We start from the raw sequence: 17605 nt of genomic DNA, 5'->3' as shown, positions 1-17605 counted from the left end.
CAGCATCCTCTCCACCACACCTCTCCACTGGGTCAGCATCCTCTCCATCACACCTCTCCACTGGGTCAGCATCCTCTCCACTGGGTCAGCATCCTCTCCACCACACCTCTCCACTAGTCTCCTCTCCAGCACACCATTCAGCTTCTCACACTGCCCTATCACTGAAGCATGGTGAAGGGAAGCCGAGAAACATCTCCCCAAGGAGTTTCTGTAGCTGCCCCATATATTCCTGACTATGCACTTCTTTGCTATTAAAACAAACAAACAAACTTGGAGTACATCACCCTGAAGGGTACTCCTACCTCTATGCCACAGGAAAAAGATCTGAGCTGGAATTTCAAGTTGTAAACTGTGGATTGGGGATGACTTTGTGAATGACTATTTCTCCAAGTATCACAGGTAATTTACAGAAAGTCACCTACAATATCTCACACCCGAACCACGGTGGGAGCTAAAGCTCGACCTGCCCTGCCAAAGGCACTACCCAGGACAAATTTTCACCTGGCAGAGATTTTCAAAAATAATCCCAATCCTAACTAGACAAGGATATCTGGTCACTTCCTGCAGGAGTTCTTCCCTGGGGTTTATCTCTGCCCTAGGAAGCCACAGATGAGTGTCAAGAGGAATCCTGCAGACACTGGAAAGGATATGCGAAAGTGTAAGTCCTATGTATCTTAAATTTTTCCAGAGATGTAGACCATAGCTTTCTTCAGATTCTCAGAATGCACCCCCAAAGGTTAAGATCCTGCAAGAGGACTTCAGAACAGCAGAAATTAGACTTCATTATTATTTAATTTTTAAAGTTTTAAGTTTCTAGCATGGGTACTGCAAATTTCTATTATACTGCATCACCTTTAAAAAGCTAGATGATTTCACCAAATCTTCCCAAATATATTTGGGATTCCTTTCGGATGCCCTACAGTAGCTTTCAAAAGAGGCGGTTACACCCTAGATAGATAGTCTGAAATGCTGGCCCATGCCTCTGTCTCCTCCCTGCAGAGCGGGCAGCGGCAGGAATTTACTTACTTAATGTTTGTCAATGAGCCTCCAGAGTTGGTCAGTTAGTTATTTAAAACTTGTTAAAGGTCTACTGCTTAATTATTTCTTAACATGAAAGTTTTACTCTCTTTGTAAATAACATCAGTAAACATGATGAAATGTATATTGTTTTCTCTAAAATCTGCAGGTAATTCTCTAATCTCAATCTATTTGGTTTTAAGAATTTGGAGGGAAATCCAGAAAACCTGGAGAATGATGAGATTGGACAAAAAGAAAAAATAATTTTTGTTAAATGAAAATGTATTGAAGTTAGATTCCTAACAATTCTGTATAATGATGAAATAAACGGAATCTTCAGGATTGCATGAGTTGTGTGTAGCAATACACAGTGTACCAGCATCATCTTGCTAGATGGCAAAATGCTACAAGATTTTCCAAATAGTAAATAAGTAAAAAGAGAAAAGCACTGAGCTTAAGGTGGAGGGGGAACAGACTAATTAAAAACAGATCGTGGTTCTGGTTACAATCAAGTAGAACAAGCATATGTCTCCCAATGAACACAACTATACAACTGAACGCACTGAGCAGCTATTTGAGGATTTCGTAAAGTAAATAGTAGCAAAGGGTTTGAAGTAAAGAGTCAGAATTTGAAGTACCACCAAACCAGTGGTGAGTTTGCGGTCTGACCTCCAGGACCCTCCAGTCTGAATGCAACATAGCAGCACAGAGCCTGAAACCCGGAGCTGGGTACTGAGGCTCAGACAGACACCCCCAGGAGAAGCCCCCTTATTCCTGCTTGAGGAGTGAGAACAGGCATTCTTAAGACTCAGACAGAGTCTCAGAAATCCCCCATTTTTTTCTTTGAGTTCTCTTCAGCCCAACCGCTCAAGCAATCCCACAGAAATCCCAAAGGGACAGGAACCAACACTCTTAGGAAGGAAACCTTCCTCTCTGATCCCAAGAGAGTGGGGCAAACTCTCATCACTTTATATTCTCTCTCTTCCAGACGCCTGGCCCTGGACACAAGGGCCACAGAAGTGTGCAACAGAACAGGATAACGAGAGCCCCGACTTTCTGGCTAGACAAACAAAAAAGGAATCTGAAAGTATTACCAACTTTATCAAAATTAAAAGGAGTAAAAGGGAACACTATCAGGCCAACAGATTAGACACTTTAGATAAAATGAACAAATTATCAAACTGACTCAAGAAGAAATAGAAAATCTGAAGGGGCATACAAAAAGTGAAACAATTGAATACTTAAATTTTAAATTGATAACTTAAAATATTCCCACAAAGAAAACACCAGCTTCAAATAGCCTCACTGATGAACTCTATCAAATATTTAATAGAATTAATACCAATAATTCACAAGCTCAGAAAAGAGACAAAAACTCAAAATGGATCACAGACAAAATTTAAGAACCAGAACTGTAAAATTTCTAGAAAAAACACAGCAGAAAATTTTCATGACCTGGGGTGAGGCAATGAGGTCTTAGATATGACACCAAAAGCATGATCCATAAAGGAAAATAATTGATAAATCGGACTTCATAAAAATTTTAAACTTTTGCACTTAAAAGATACCATTAAGTAAATGAAAAGACAAACCACAGAAAGTAATAAAAGCCCTTGCAAATCATATGTCTGTTAACAGACTTTATCCAGAATATATAAAGAACTTACAGCTCAATCAGGAGCCACAGTACCCAATTTAAAAATGGACAAAGTTTAGCTGTGGTGTGACTTTGTCCTCAGCAGCTGTTCTCTGGAACAGCAGTCATTCATCTCTGTCTGCCTTCTCTCTCACCTAAGTGTTGGCCACCACAAACATGAGCCCACTGAGGCCCCAGAACTATCTTTTCGGTTGTGAACTAAAGGCCAACAAAGATTATTATGTCAGGTGGAAAATGATGAAAATAAGCACCAGTTATCTTTCAGAACTGTCAGTTACGGGCCAGTGCAAAGGATGAACTGCATATTGTTGAAGCAGAGGCAAAGAATTACGAAGGCAGCCCAATTAAAGTAACACTGGCAACTTTGAAAATGTCTGTACAGCCAATGGTTTCCCTTGGGGGCTTTGAAATAACACCATCTATGGTCTTACAGCTGAAGTGTGGTTCAGGGCCTGTGCATATTAGTGCACAGCACTTAGTAGCTGTGGAGGAAGATGCAGAGTCAGGAGATGAAGAGGAGGAGGATGTGAAACTCTTAAGCATATCTGGAAGGTGATCTGCTCCTGGAAGTGGTAGCGAGGTTCCAGAGAAGAAAGCTAAACTTGCTGCTAATGAAGATAATGATGATGAGAAAGACGAAGATAATGACGAAGAAGATGATGATCATCATCATGATGAAGATGATGAGGAAGCTAAAGAAAAAGCTCCAGTAAAGAAATCTGGATGAGATACTCTAGCCGAAGATGCACAAAAATCAAACCAGAACGGAAAAGACTCCAAACCATCAACACCAAGATAAGAAGTTCAAAAATCCTTCAAAAGAAACAGGAAAAACTCCTAAAACACAGACAGGACCTAGTTCTGTAGAAAGCATTAAAGCAAAAATGCAAGTAAGTAAAGAAAAGAGTGGTTATCTTCCCAAAGTGGAAGCCAAGATCATCAACTAGGCGAAGAATTGCTCCAGATGACTGACGAGGAGACTATTCAATATCTCTGGCAGTGGAGAAAGTCTCCTTAAGAAAACAATTTAAACAGTTTGTTATAATCTTCCATCTTATTTCATTTCTGTAACAGTTGATATCTGGCTGCCCTTTTTATAATGCAGTATGGGAACTTGCCCTACTGTGTCTGATAAGTGTTGTCCAGGTTCCATCGCCAAGAATGTGTTGTCCACAATGCCTGTTCAGTTTTTAACGATGAAACTCCACCCTTTGCTTGGTTTTAAGTATGTATGGAATGTTATGATAGAACGGGGTAGTAGTGGTGGTCAGACAAATGGAAACGGTGGAGAGATAAAAATATACATGTGGAATAAACTAAATATTTTAACAAAGTAAAAAACTAAAATGAGAATGGGCAAAGATTTGAACATTTTACCAAAGAAGATCTATAAGCTACTAATAAGCACATGGAAAAATGCTCAAAATCATTAATCATTAGGGAAATGCAAATTAAAACTACAGAGATACCATTTCAGACCCACTAGAATAATCAAAAAGACAGATAATAACAAGTATTATGAAAGATGTGGAGAAACTGGAACCCTCATTCATTGCTGGTGAAAATATTAAATTGGACAGCTACTCTGGAAAACAGTTTGACAATTTCTTAAAAAAATTAAATATAAACTTACCATACAAGCTAGCAATTCTACTCCTAGGTATCTGCCCAAGATAAATGAAGAGATATGTCCACACAGGGATTTTAAGCAATTAAAATTTGCATTATTTATAAGAGCTAACAATTAGGAGAAAAATCCAGTGTCTATCAAATGGTGAATGGATAAACAAAGTATGGTATACTCAGAGAATGGAATATTACTCAGCAATGAAAATGAACAAACTGCTGATTCATGTTACAATGTGATACATGTTACAACACGAATGAACCTCAAAACCATTAACCTATATAAAAGAAGCCAGATGCAAAAGACTACATATTATATGATTCCACTTATATGCAATGTCCGGAAAAGGCAAATCTATAGACACCAAAAGCAGATTAGTGGTTTTGTGGGGCCAGAGGGAGGAAAAGGGATGGACTGCCAACAGGCATGAGAAATCTTTCTGGGGTGATAGAAAGTATTCTAACACTACAAATGATACCTCAAAAAATTGTTGAAAATTTGAGTCAGGCCTTGAAATTTCAGGTGGAAGTAATCTCCATATATATGAAAGCCAAAATACCGGAAAAGACTGTCTAGTGATAACAACAGAAAAAGCTTAAAATGAGTGATTTGGGGAGAGTAGACAGCAGCAAACTAGAGATAAATCAAAAGATTATGGTGGATTGCAAAAGCAATCTCAAGACTATGCAGCTCCTCCCACCAGGATTATATTTCCCCCACTCTCTGTGACTTGCTTTGGCCAAAACAATGTGTGAGCAGAGGCACCAGACAAATTCAGAGCCTAGACCTCAAGAGGCCTCACGCACTTCCACCCTTGCTGGTTTTGAAGCCTGAATCTAACCACATGTGAACCAACCTGGGTTGGCTCCCTGGAAGAGGAGAGTCCCGTAGAGGAAAACTGTGAGTCGGCCAGAAGCCGACCAAGACACACAAGTTTGTTCCACCTGTGATGAGCAAAGCCTGATTTAGATCAGAACAACTGCCCAGCTGAGCAAAGCTCAAAGTGCCAATCCCCAGAATTGTAAGCTAAATAGTTAATGTTTTAAGTGATTTGTTACAAAGCAGAAGCTAAGTGATACACTAAAAGGAGCACACATGACTGCTGGATAACACAACAAACCAAATGACTGGGTTCTGTGAAGAAGCCAATAAGGATAGGCCTCCTAGGCACAAGAACAGAAAAGCAGTCAATGAAATTGACTCAGGTCTGGGAACTGTCAAAGTCACTGAGGCAGAGGAACTAACTGTACCAGCAAAGTGAGAATAACTTGATTAAGGGTCTACACCAAGCAGACAGGCAAGTGAAGTTAAGTCAGAAAGTGTTGACAGGCTGAAACCTAGGGAAGATTTAGGACTAGAGGTCCTGATGAAGGTAAGAAGGAAACTCATGAGGGGAACATGATGAGGTGCAGAGACAGGTGGGTGTGTGGTCAAAGAGAGATATTTCAGAATTCAAATCTGGAAATTAGAGCAGCTCTAAGACAGGATGAAATATGCACAGGTTGGATGGACAGAAGGATGGATAACTAGAGGGCTATAGATATTTGTCTATTTCATCTAAGTTGTCAAAATTTTTGGCATAGAGTTGTACACAGTATTCTCTTATTCTTTTAATATCTGTGGGTTCTGTAGTTTAAAACTCTCACATATCATACCAGTGATTTTTGTTTTTCTCTTGACCAGTCTAGCTAAATGTTTACAACCTTCACTGATCTTTTCAAAGAACTAATTTCAGCTTTGCTAATTTTCTCTATTATATGTTTCTTCTCTATTTCATCAATGTCTGCTCTTATCTTTATTATTTCCTTCCTTCTACTTACTTTGAGTTTACTTTGTCTTTTTATCCTCTAGCTTCTTAAAGTTGAAAATTTATTAGATTTTAGACCTTTCTTCTTTTCTAATACAAGAAGTTAAAGCTATATGTTTTCCGCTCAGAACTGCTTTGGCTGCATCCCACAATTTTGAGATACTGTGTTTTCGTTATCCTTCAGTTCAAAATATTTTCTAGTTTCCCTTATGGTTTATTTTTTAATGCATGGATTATTTAAAAGCCTGCTGTTTACTTTCCAGATATTTGAGGGGCTTTTTATTATCATTATTGTTGCTATTATTGTTGTTGATTCCTAATTTGATTGCGTTATGATCAGAGAACATACTCCATATGATTTCAATCCTTTTAAATTTAAATTTAAATTTACTGTGACTTGTTTTATGGCCCAGAATACAGTCTTTCTTTGTGAATGAGTCATGTATGGTATTCTATAAATACCAATTAGGTCAAGATAGCTGATGGGCTTATTAAGATCATCTATATCTCTACTGATTTTACGTATGGATGTTCTATCAATTGCTGAGAGAATGATGTTAAAATCATCAACTATGATTACAAAATTATCTATTTCTCCCTTTAATTTTGACAATGTTTACTCCATGCACTTTGAGGCTCTGTTATTAGGTATATACATATTTATGATTATGTCTTCCTGAACAATTAGCCCTTTTATCATTATGTAACACCCTCTTTATCTCCGTTACTACTATTTGCCTTGATATCTATTTCATCTGAAATTAACACAGCCATCTAATCTTCTTAAGCTTATGGTTTGCATCATTTATGTTTTCCCATCCATTCACTTTCACTCTGAGTCTTTCAGTGCATCTCTTATAAATAGCATCTAGTCAGGTCTTATAATTCATCCATTCTGATAACCTCTGTCTCTTAATTGGAGTGTTTAGTCCATTAATATTTAATGTAATTATTGATATGGTTGGATTTGGGTCTACCATCTCATTAATTTTCAGTCTGTCCCACTTTTTGTTCCTTTGTTCCTTCATTCTTTCCTTCTTTGGATCATTTGGATATTTTTTAGAATTCAATTTTGGTTTATCTATCGGCTTTGCATTATTTTTTACTGGTTACTGTAGGGATTAAAATATGCATCCTTAACTTTTCATTCTCCTTAGAGTTAATACACCGCTTGATAAAATGTGGAAATCTTGAAGTCGCATAGGGAGTCCATTTACTCTCCTGTACTTCTCCACACTATAGTTGTCAAGGCTCTATATACATCATAAACCACAAAAATGTTATAATTTGTGATTTAAACAATTATATATATATTTAAAAGAAATTAAGTTGGTCTGGCCCCATGAGTGAGTCGTTAAGTTCACGCACTCTGCTTCAGCAGCCCAGGGTTTTACCAGTTCAGATCCTGGGCGTGGACATGGCACCGTTCATTAGGCCACACTGAGGTGGCGCCCCACATGCCACAACTAGAAGGACCTACAACTGAAAAAATATACAACTATGTACTGGGGGGATTTGGGGAGAAAAAGCAGAAAAAGAAAAAAAAGATTGGCAACAGTTGTTAGCTCAGGTGCCCATCTTTAAGAGAAAAAAAAAAGCTTTTAAAAAAAGAGAAATTAAGAGGAATAAAATAGTATTTTATATTTATCTTGATATTTGGTATTTTTTTCTCCTTATTCAATTTTACCACCACACTGCTCAAAACTAGTTGAACAAAGGTTACCAAAGCATACCATTTCGCCCTCACCTGGCATGAACACACAAATTACACATTAAAATCGCCCCTGATCTCTTCTCTTAAGATCATGACAGTTAAAACAATACCACTTGGCACCAATGTGATTGTAAAGAAAACATAAATTCAGGCACTGGAATTGGGTGACGATACCAGTGAGAAGGTAAACTCGTTACAAGATAATTCAAAATATACTTATGCATATTGATTTTTCAGATTATAAATTGAAATGAAAACTTTAAATATTAAAACTTCTGTTCAAAATTCTCACATCAAAGTATGAAAATTTCTTCAATAATGAATAAAAATATCAGGGAATATTTTCAACTCATTTTTAAAAGTGTCTGAATCTGTGTATTTTCAAAGTAAACAAAGGATGTTAACTAAGGCATAACTGTGAGTGTGTCTGAAATAAAAAATGAAAAGCATCTGTCTCTTTCCCCTTAAGTAAAAGAGTGATACAAGAATATTTGCAAAGTTACAGAATTCATGAGAATAGAGAATTAAACTGACTTGTAGAAAATGTCAAATATTCACTCATTCAACAAACATTTACTGAGCTTTACTCTGTGTCAGACCCTGAGTTAAGAACTAGGGATTGAGACTACCTTCAGATACAATCTTATAGGAGAGACAAACAAAAACCTCAATTATTATGATAAAGAGGGAGCCGAGAATGTTTTCTGAAGGAGATGACCTACGAACTGGATTTTGAAGAAGAGCTGGAGTCAGCTTGCTGTGCCTGAGTATTTTTGTTCTTATTGGGGGAGCGGGGGGCAATGAGAGGAAAGGAGAAAAAGAGAGACTTTCTCGGTTGAAAATAACGTGGATAAAAACAATAATCCTCAGATCATGGTCCATTTGAAAAATTATTAAGAAGTGTCGGCAAATGGTTAGACTAGAACTGCCACAACGACAGAAGTATCGGGATTCCTCTGATGTTACATTAAAAAAGTTGCACTCTGTCACCTTGAAGGAAGCAGGAAGCCACTGAAGGATTTTCAGCAGGTGGGCGAATGCGCCTTATCCAACCTATTCTCCCTTGTCTACCTCTACTATGGAAGCCGGAAAAAATAAAAGTTGACGTCCCAACTCTCCTTGCTGTGAGAGATGGCCTTGCGGCACAGTTCTGACCAGCGAAGTGTAAGACGGAATCTAACTGGAAAGGCTTCTGGCAAAGATTTTGATTTCCTGATGAACATCCTTCCTTGGCTGATTCGGCCGCTTCCCCTCCTTCCTTCTTTGAATTTGGGCATGATGTCTGGAGCTGTGCCAGCCACCCTGCAACCATGAGGGAAAGGCCAGGATTATCCCAAATACACCAGCAATAACACAGCAGAGCTGCTTAACCAAAGCCTGCAGCATCTCTAGACTCCTTGCTATGAGAGAGTAGAAGCTAGTGCCACTCTCCAAAACAGGGGCAGATCCGGAGAGAGACTGACAAGTTCAGTGTTCGGTCTGAGATGCCTATGGCACCTCCGTGTGAAGATGAGGAAAAGACAGTTGACTCTCTGTATCTAGATGTCAAGAGTGACATCTGAATTTGAGATACCGATTTCAGAGTACACGTTATATGGAGGTAAACTAAAAAGTAAGCATGGTGAGATCCTACAAGTAAAGTTTGAACAGGATGAGTAAAAACGAGGCCCAGCAAATCTATAAGGACAAAAAGGAGATTAGCGCTTGCCTAGGTAGGGTTGGGGGTGGAGGGGGGAGGGGAATGAGGAGTGGCTGCTAATGGGTATGGAGTTTTTGGGGGGGATAACGAAAACGTTCTAAAATTAAACTGTGTGATGGCCGCAGGCCCCTGTGAACACACGAAATTGTACCACTGAATTGTACATTTGAAATGGGTGGACTGGAACATCAACATACAAGCAGAAAGGGGATCTAGGGCAGGAACAGAGGGAGCCACGCCCAGAAAAGGGGCGGGGGGTGAAGAGAGTATTGTCCAAAAAGCTGCAAGAAAGAGTTTCAAGAAGGGATCGCTGGCCAACAGTGTCAAATACAATAGAGATCAATTAAGCTAAAGATGGAAACATTTGACTTAACAATTTGGAAATCACCGGTGAGCTAAGCATGAGTGCTTTTAAGTAGGCGCAGCAGAAGCCAGACTATACTAGGTTGAGAAATAAATGAGAGGTGAGGAACAGGAGGTGACAAATAAAGAACCTTTTCCAGGAAACTTTTCTTGCCAAGAGAAGAGCTGGTGGTATAGGGAGGTTTGTATTGTTTTGAAAAGGAAGTACGTTTGATGTTCACGTGTGAGGGAAAGGAGCCAGCAGAGAGGAAGCAATACAAGACAAAAGAGGGGGTGACTAATGGAGCACCCCTCAAGAATGGGAAGAAAGGAATTCACGACATAAGCATAAAATCTTAGTATGGGGGACTGACGCATTTTCATCGGACTGGGAGGGCATTTAAGACGCCATTGAGTTTGTAAGGGCAGGACGTTTAAGGTGCTATTTCTTGACGGTATTGATGTTCTCTGTGGGTTAGGAGACGAAAGTCACTGGCTGAGGGTGAAGCAGCAGGCTCAAGGGTCTAGGGAGGACATACACGTTTAGAAGAATAATTATGGGAGAGGGATGTTCAAGGAAGAAGTTGAAAAGCAGAGACACACATTTCAAAACCTTTCAAAAACTATAATATATTTCCTAGTTGACAAAACTGGCCTTGGACGTAATGAATTGCCTGCATTTATTATACTTTGTTTTAGCATTTGTAATGACCACACTGAACACGTGAGCAGGCTGTCACAAATCCCCAAACATATGGGGTCTGCAGTCAAAATATAACCCAATGATGCTTGAGCTTGGACCTGAAAAACATGGTACCCTGCAAACGCAGCTTCAGGGTGACTGGAAAGGCCCACAGCCAGTCATCCTCCCAGGCCCTCTGCAGCAGAGGCCACGACTCTTCATTCTCCAGGAGAGTGAAAAAGAGTGATGGGACTGTGGTGCTATAGTCGCCAGAAAAGAAACCAAAAGGCGATTTTTCACCTCTCTTGAGAGGACTCATAGCAGGTGCCCTCCTGAGGTGTTCAAATAAAATAATGTTATATCAAAGCCCTTTGTTAACAGTCAAGTAGTATACAAAAATTACTGCTATTGTAGCTCGCACTGACTTACATTTTCCAGCTCCATTTCCGTTATGCAAACTCAAGAATCCTTTGTTCTAATTCTATCGGCATATTATGAGCTCTGAAAACAGCCATGTGCCTTCCTAAATTCTGCTGCTGGCCTGGGGGTTTGCTCTCTTTCCCTCTCTGCCTAGCCAGGGACAACCCCATCTGCATGCTTCAGCATAAATATCACCTCCTCCTAGAAGCCTTCTCTGATCACCCCAGCTAGAAGCAATCATTTCATCAGAACTCTTCCAACCATTCCTTTTCTACACATAATTTGTTGCTTGATATTAATGCTAATTATATCTTTATCTTTACCTGCCTTAAGCTCCCAGAAGGCAGGAATCATGTTTCACACAATGCCTTTTTAGCATGATGCTTTGCACATAGCAGAAACCTGGCCTGTTACTTCTGGAAGGGGCTTCAGAGATCATCCTCATGCTCCCAGTGAGAACACCAAGTCTAAGCCTCAGAGACACTAAGAGACTCAACCAAGATCACACAGTTAGTTAGTGGCAGAGCTGGAACCCCAAATCAGGACTTTGAACTCTTAGTCCTGCTTTCCTTTCATTAAACCAATACTTGCTGTTATTAGCCTGGCTCTATTTTGTAAATCAAATCTCAAAAAGAGTCATTCTGGAGGCTTAAGGTTAGACAAAGATTCACACTTCTCCGGAAAAGCTCTTGTTTCAATTCCACCTAGATTGCATTTAATTGGCTTGAAGGCATGGAAAAAAAAAAGTGCGATTTTTCCTTTCTTTTCTTTTTTTTGCTTTCAGCATTCTGTTTTGTCGCCATGCAGCTAAAGTAAGGGTAAATTATACGGTAGTGGCGACTGGCGTAATAAAGCTCTGTGAATAGGGTGAATTTGTCTTCTTTACAAACGTATTGGCTGTACTCGTACATCTCGGCCTCTGATGCTCTCATCACATTTGTGATTCATAGTGGGAAACAGCACAGCAGTTCAGTTACTGTAACAGAAGAAGCCAGCAACTATAAAATTTCAGCACTGTATTGGGAGTGACCTAGAAGTAATCGTCAAGGACAGGGGCTATTCCTCAGATCTTTTGTTAGCCCCACTATCCAACATCCTACCTCACCCACAATGAAAACATAAATGTGCTTATTTTGCAAAGAATTGGGTGAAGCTAAATGAACACTACGTCATGCGTAGAGTTCAACTGAAGACTGATTTAATTAGTATAAATTAATTTTGACCTAGAATTTAACTCTACGTAGAAAAATGTATTTGTAAAGATAATGTAATTGTAAAAGATAGCTAAATAATAAACTATCGTTTTCTCTAATCCACTAAATTGAGTAATTCTTAATGAAAGACGACAAATTAATGAGAAGCTGTGAAATATGGTTATTCTGCTGACCATTCTTCCACGGTTTGGCACAGGGACACTCAAGGAACATAATGAGGCCAAGAGGCTTGTGTGGACCAGCCTTTCATCTAGGATAATTTGGATAATCACTGGAAAAACCTAAAGGATTTGCCCATTCAGCTTTGAAAGAAATGTCTGCTAAAAATTCCCTCGACTTAGCTTCTCTCTTTCATTGAGAATTTAGGGTATATTATTCTCTGAGCTGTGAGCGACACAGTTCACCACCATAAGGCAGACAATTGTAGCCAGGGACTTCTTGTCTTACTCAGTCCTCATCTGGCTATGTGACTCTTCGGGAACTGCTTGAGTTAACTCTTTTGATGCCTTTACCTGAAAGGGGAAGGGAAGACATTTACTCAAATCCTGACAGACATAAAACACCCTCTTCCCCCTCCTGACACCACACAAGGCTTCCCTTAGTCCACGGAGCTGATGAATGGGGATCATTTACGGCTGTTCACTCTGGGTATTCTCAAAGGGCATTATAATTGTCTTCATTCTCCTGAAGTACTCCCAGGACTCTTTCTCATAATCTAATGGTACCTCAATTACCCATATCACTTTCTGAAATTTCCCTAAAATCAGGATTGTCACTGCCTGATCTGGTTAGGGTAACAGCTAACCATTGTGTAAAGTCACAGCAGAAAACATTATAAATCCTCAGGAAAAGCACACTTCTTAGACACCCAGAACACTGGGTTTCTAGTCTGTGTCCTACATCAACGTGAAATCGCTTCCCTTCATTAGCTGTTAATGACCAAAAAAAAAAAAAAATACTGCAGAAGTTCTTTAGATTCATACATAAAACACATATTTCTAACCACCTAATTGGGCCTTTTTATCTGTCCATGAATTGGGGTTATACAGTTCAGCCCTTGCTGGACGGATTAATAATTTCACATTCTCATATGCTATTATTAAAATTTAGAGGACTATGAAGCCAGTAAAGATGAGTTTGCAAGTATGTGAAAATAAAAAGGGCTGTTGGTGGTTATGGTTCCAAAACATCTTATAAACATCTATATTATTTAATTCTAGCTTCACGAGGAAGAAACTGAGTTGAAGAATTCCTCAGACGAGAGCTGTGGCTTTCTTCCTCGCTGCAGAACTTCCCCAAAGCAACGAGGTCGTGATGCCATGGTTTTCCTCCCGGGAGAAATACTCCCTGACTACCTGGGAAGGAACATCCCGAAATTCCCATCCAATTGGCCTCCTTCCTGGGCGTGTGGGTGGCAGAAGCAATATCCTCTGCCAAGTAAAGCAGCAAAGTGCGAGCTGAACTTCTTCATGTGTTCGAGAGATTTCCCAAAGCTTTCCCATTTCAAAATGAGTCAGCAGATCCTACACTCATTTTCCTCATTTGACCACTACAGAAATGCTGGAAGTGAATTATCCACTTACGGAGACTGGAATGAGGAACAGAAGACACTGCCTTCTTAGTTCAATGTGATTATGACTCGTCAGAAAAATCAAAACATTTTCTTTGATAATTATTTTGTAGCAGCTACTGCTAAAAAGCAACAACACGACTGTCCATTATGCTACTCAAATTCTAATTTTTTAATATGCTATCATCCAAAAAATTCAGAGGTATTTCTCAAGGAGAAAATCCTGTAGGAAATGGCACTTTGATAGAAAGGGAGAAAAAAAAAATAATTCCCTAGATTTTCCTTAAGGAAGAATGTTTTATTTGTGGTAAACATAAAACCATGATGAAATATGACATTCTCACGCAACACAGTCTCAGGATTTTTACTTATAAAATAACATTTTTTGAGTAGTTTATCCAAGGAACTTGGTATGAAAAGGAACACAGCTAGCCCATCCACAAACTAAGCTAATACTGCATTTAATTTTCTAGGGAAAAAAATATTCTAAGCAAATCCATTTTGTTATAATTAGTGACTTACATTTTTAATACAAACTCCAGGGCAATTTTTAAAAGCCTAGAAATATAAAATGAGTTAAGATTCAGCAAATGTTGAATTTTGAGCAATGTCCTGACGATGTGCTTTTTTTTCCTGCCCAACTCAATTCTATTTGCCCAGTTACGAGAATCAGCACCCACTGAGGGATTTTTCATTCAATCAATAAATATTTACTAAGAACCCTCTATATACCAGGCAGTGGCGATACAGCCCTAAACACGAGAGACACAGTCCATGCCTCAAGGAGCTCACAGGCAGCAGAGGAGGCAAATATGAAACACAGACAGGATGCCAAACTGTACCAGGAATTTTGGGAACTGAGTTCAGGCACTAGACAAGTGCTTGCAGCTTTCCTAACCAAGTGCAAGCTCAGGACAAATGCTTAACTGAGAGAGAGCTAAACAAGACACAGCCCCATCTCATTCTTTCCGTTTGTGCTTTAGCTAAAATGCCTGATGGTTAATACAATAAGCCATAACAGGGTTATTATTCTGGTTACATCCAGTTACATGTATGGAACTGGTAATTTCCTTTTTTTTAAAATCAAAATCCTGAGTTGTGATGTTTGTACCCCGACCATTATTTTTTGTTCACATTTAAATGAGTTATTCTACTAATTAATGAGATATTCAAAAAGTGCTGCTTCATAATAGACATGGTTTATGTTGTTTCCCATAAACTTGCATTAATTAATTTAAAAGATTTTAAGTTTGGCAAACATCTTTTATTTTTACACATTTTAAAATTGATCCTTACAAAATGTAACGACAGTGACCTAGTACTGAATGCCTCCTGTGAACTAAGTGGGCTTTTTTACATAACTACTTGTAAACCCGCCCTCCCGCTACAACCCTGCAAAGTACTGCTGGTCCTGTCTTACAGACGGGGACCTGAGGGGCTGAGAAGTTAGGAGAGTTTTCCAGCACCACGCAGTTAGTGTAAAGCTAGGAATGGAACCTCTGATTACCTGACTGGTTAATTTATTCTCTTAAGTATCCAAAATTGAGCAGAGAGTTCTCACCCTCCAGGCCACATGCAGAAGAATTACTCATTGTGCAACATAATAATAATGTTACAATACTGCAGCCAAAGCTTTCAAGCAACCAGAGCCCAACAAAACATCTAGGGTGCAATAAAACATCTGATTAACCAATGAAACGAAACGTGAGATAAGCTCTCAGGTAAACAGCAAGTAAATGGAGGGTGTCTAACTATAAAGTCTTTGCTGAGATAAGTAACCCACATCAAGCACTGGTACAGTAGCCTCCAAGCCCAGATGTGTGAAACTCTCCCAAAAGAGGGAAAATCATCTCACACGAAGTGGGAGATGGCCTGAAACTCATAAAGGAATGCCGGATCAGGGAGAGCTTGTGTTGGTCATTTTTCTCTCTTCAGAGGAGCTGGACCCACAGCAGTCCCACCTACTCACTGCACCCAGGTCACCTGCTCACGGAGGGATGGTGCACATTCTCAGAGGACAGACTAGCACACATGATCAGATAAAGCCGGATCACCACCACCATCACCTGGCAAAAATCATCAGAGGGCCCCAATAAAACACGGAGAGCTTTGTGCGTGAACAGGAAGGTAACCTTGAAAGTCTAAAATGAAATGCAGAAGGATCAAACTGCTCTGCGCTAACTTCCTGAAAGCTCTCCTCTGTCGCTGGCTATCCGAGTGAACAACCACAGCCAGCTGACAGCACCCAGACAGCTTCACCGGAAATTACAGATTGTAAACGAAGCTGAGATCCACCCGGTGACTAAGGTCCTAAGGTCAGTAGTGCTGTTAGAGGCTGCCATTCCCTCTCTTGCACAGCGGCTCCACTACACAAGGAACATGCTAAAACCGTTCGCTGGGCGTTAATGTTGGGGACTCGCTTAAAAAGAAACGTCACTTTCGGCTTGGGGGCAGCATGCTCGCCATTCAACGCCCTACTGGCTCCTTAAACACGCCTATGACTAATATTGGTACTCAGGAAAGAGAACTTCTTCTGACCTTGAGCGTGCGCGCTAAATAAATTACCTCAGAACGAAAGTGGTGAGATCTCATAACAGCATCTGGGGAGAAAAGAGAAAAACGAGACTTCATTTAACTCCTTGTTCTTCACCTGCCCAGTCACTAGTGACTTACCTGGGGGACAAGGGTCGGGAAGGCACGTTCCAGACGCCCTGAATTCAGTGGGGACATCCTGTAGGGCAGGGAGGTTACTAGGCCATCGGTCTCTAGGTGATTTCTCCGCGAGAAGTTTCAGGGAAAGTTCTGGGGTAGTTGGGGAGCCCCGAACTCTCCATGCCTTACTTTCCTACCCCTAAGCTCCAGCGACGGATGGGTGAAGGGAGGCTACCGCAGCCCGGGACCCGGCTCCAATTACCCTTCGGGCTTCAGCAAACATACTAAGAATCCTCATCCGTTCCTCCCCTCCCTGCTCCCGGCATCGCCGTGGTTATCCCGACCCGGCAGATTGGAGGAAGACAGTGAGGGCAAGAGGGGCAAGGGACGTTAGACAGCAAACATACTGAACTTGGGGAGTGGGCAACGACGGGGCAAGGGGCGGCAGCGCAGACGGGAGCGAGCCGGGCTTCTCTCTCCAAATCCGCTTAAACGTTCATCCGAGCCCGGAGAAGCCCGTGGTGGCGTGTCTTACCTCGGCTCCTTGAACGACCCGAAAAGACCGATTTGATCGGATGCCTCCCTTTCTGGAGATTGCGGTGCCAGCAGCAGAAGAAGACGATGGTGGCGATGGTGCCCAGCAGAAGCAACAAGAGGAAGAGGGCACATTGGATGCTGTAGGGTCGCAGCAAGACGAGGAAAGCCGCGGCGATCATGGTGCGGGCGAGGCGGGGGCGGCTCGCGGCGGGGCTGGAGGGCGGCGGCACAGGCACCCGCGCGGGGCGCACGCCGGGGCGGCGGGCACGGGCGAGCGCGGCTCAGCGCGTCATGCCCGGCGCTCGCGGCCCGCGCCCAGCCCAATGGCTGCGCACCCCGCGCCTGCCGCCCTAAGAGAGTGAGCCCGGGCTGCGGGGAGCGCTGGCCATGACTCAGCAGACGGCGACGAGGCAGGGACTTGGCGGCGGGGAGCCTCCCCCCTCCCTCCCCGGGGCCCCCGCCCCCGTCTGTGCGCAGCCCCTGGGCGCAGCCCCGCCGGGGACGCGGCGGGCGGGGAGGAGCAGCGCTGCTGCAGCGGCGGCCACCCGGGCCCCGCGCATCGCCCTGCGGCCGCCGCCGGCCTCGGCATCCCGGAGTCGGGCGCACGTGGGGCGGGGCGGGGCGGGGCCGCGGCGCCCGGGCTGCAGCCGCGGCGGCCCGCGGGGGG

General features: G+C 41.7%; 1 protein-coding gene across 13 annotated transcripts in view; it reads right to left on the bottom strand.

The window, feature by feature from the left end:
* DST (dystonin) overlaps positions 1 to 17224 on the bottom strand; it is a 439342-nt gene extending 422118 nt beyond the window's left edge. For 6 of the 13 annotated variants that reach the window (XM_046639567.1, XM_046639575.1, XM_046639568.1 and 3 more), the window contains exons 1-2: positions 16937 to 17224; positions 16288 to 16349 (exon numbers count right to left, since the gene is read on the bottom strand). In XM_046639567.1, the coding sequence (XP_046495523.1) occupies positions 16288 to 16349; positions 16937 to 17117 (243 nt within the window). In that variant the 5' untranslated portion in view covers positions 17118 to 17224. The remainder of the gene's footprint in view (positions 1 to 16287; positions 16350 to 16936) is intronic. The other 7 variants (XM_046639569.1, XM_046639572.1, XM_046639583.1 and 4 more) reach the window with 5 other exon arrangements.
* Between the last annotated feature and the right edge of the window lie 381 nt (positions 17225 to 17605).

This window comes from Equus quagga, chromosome 15 (genome assembly GCF_021613505.1).
Source record: "Equus quagga isolate Etosha38 chromosome 15, UCLA_HA_Equagga_1.0, whole genome shotgun sequence".
NCBI lineage: Eukaryota > Metazoa > Chordata > Mammalia > Perissodactyla > Equidae > Equus > Equus quagga.
Note: the sequence above shows the minus strand (reverse complement) of the source record. Positions and strands in the feature narration are given on the sequence as shown.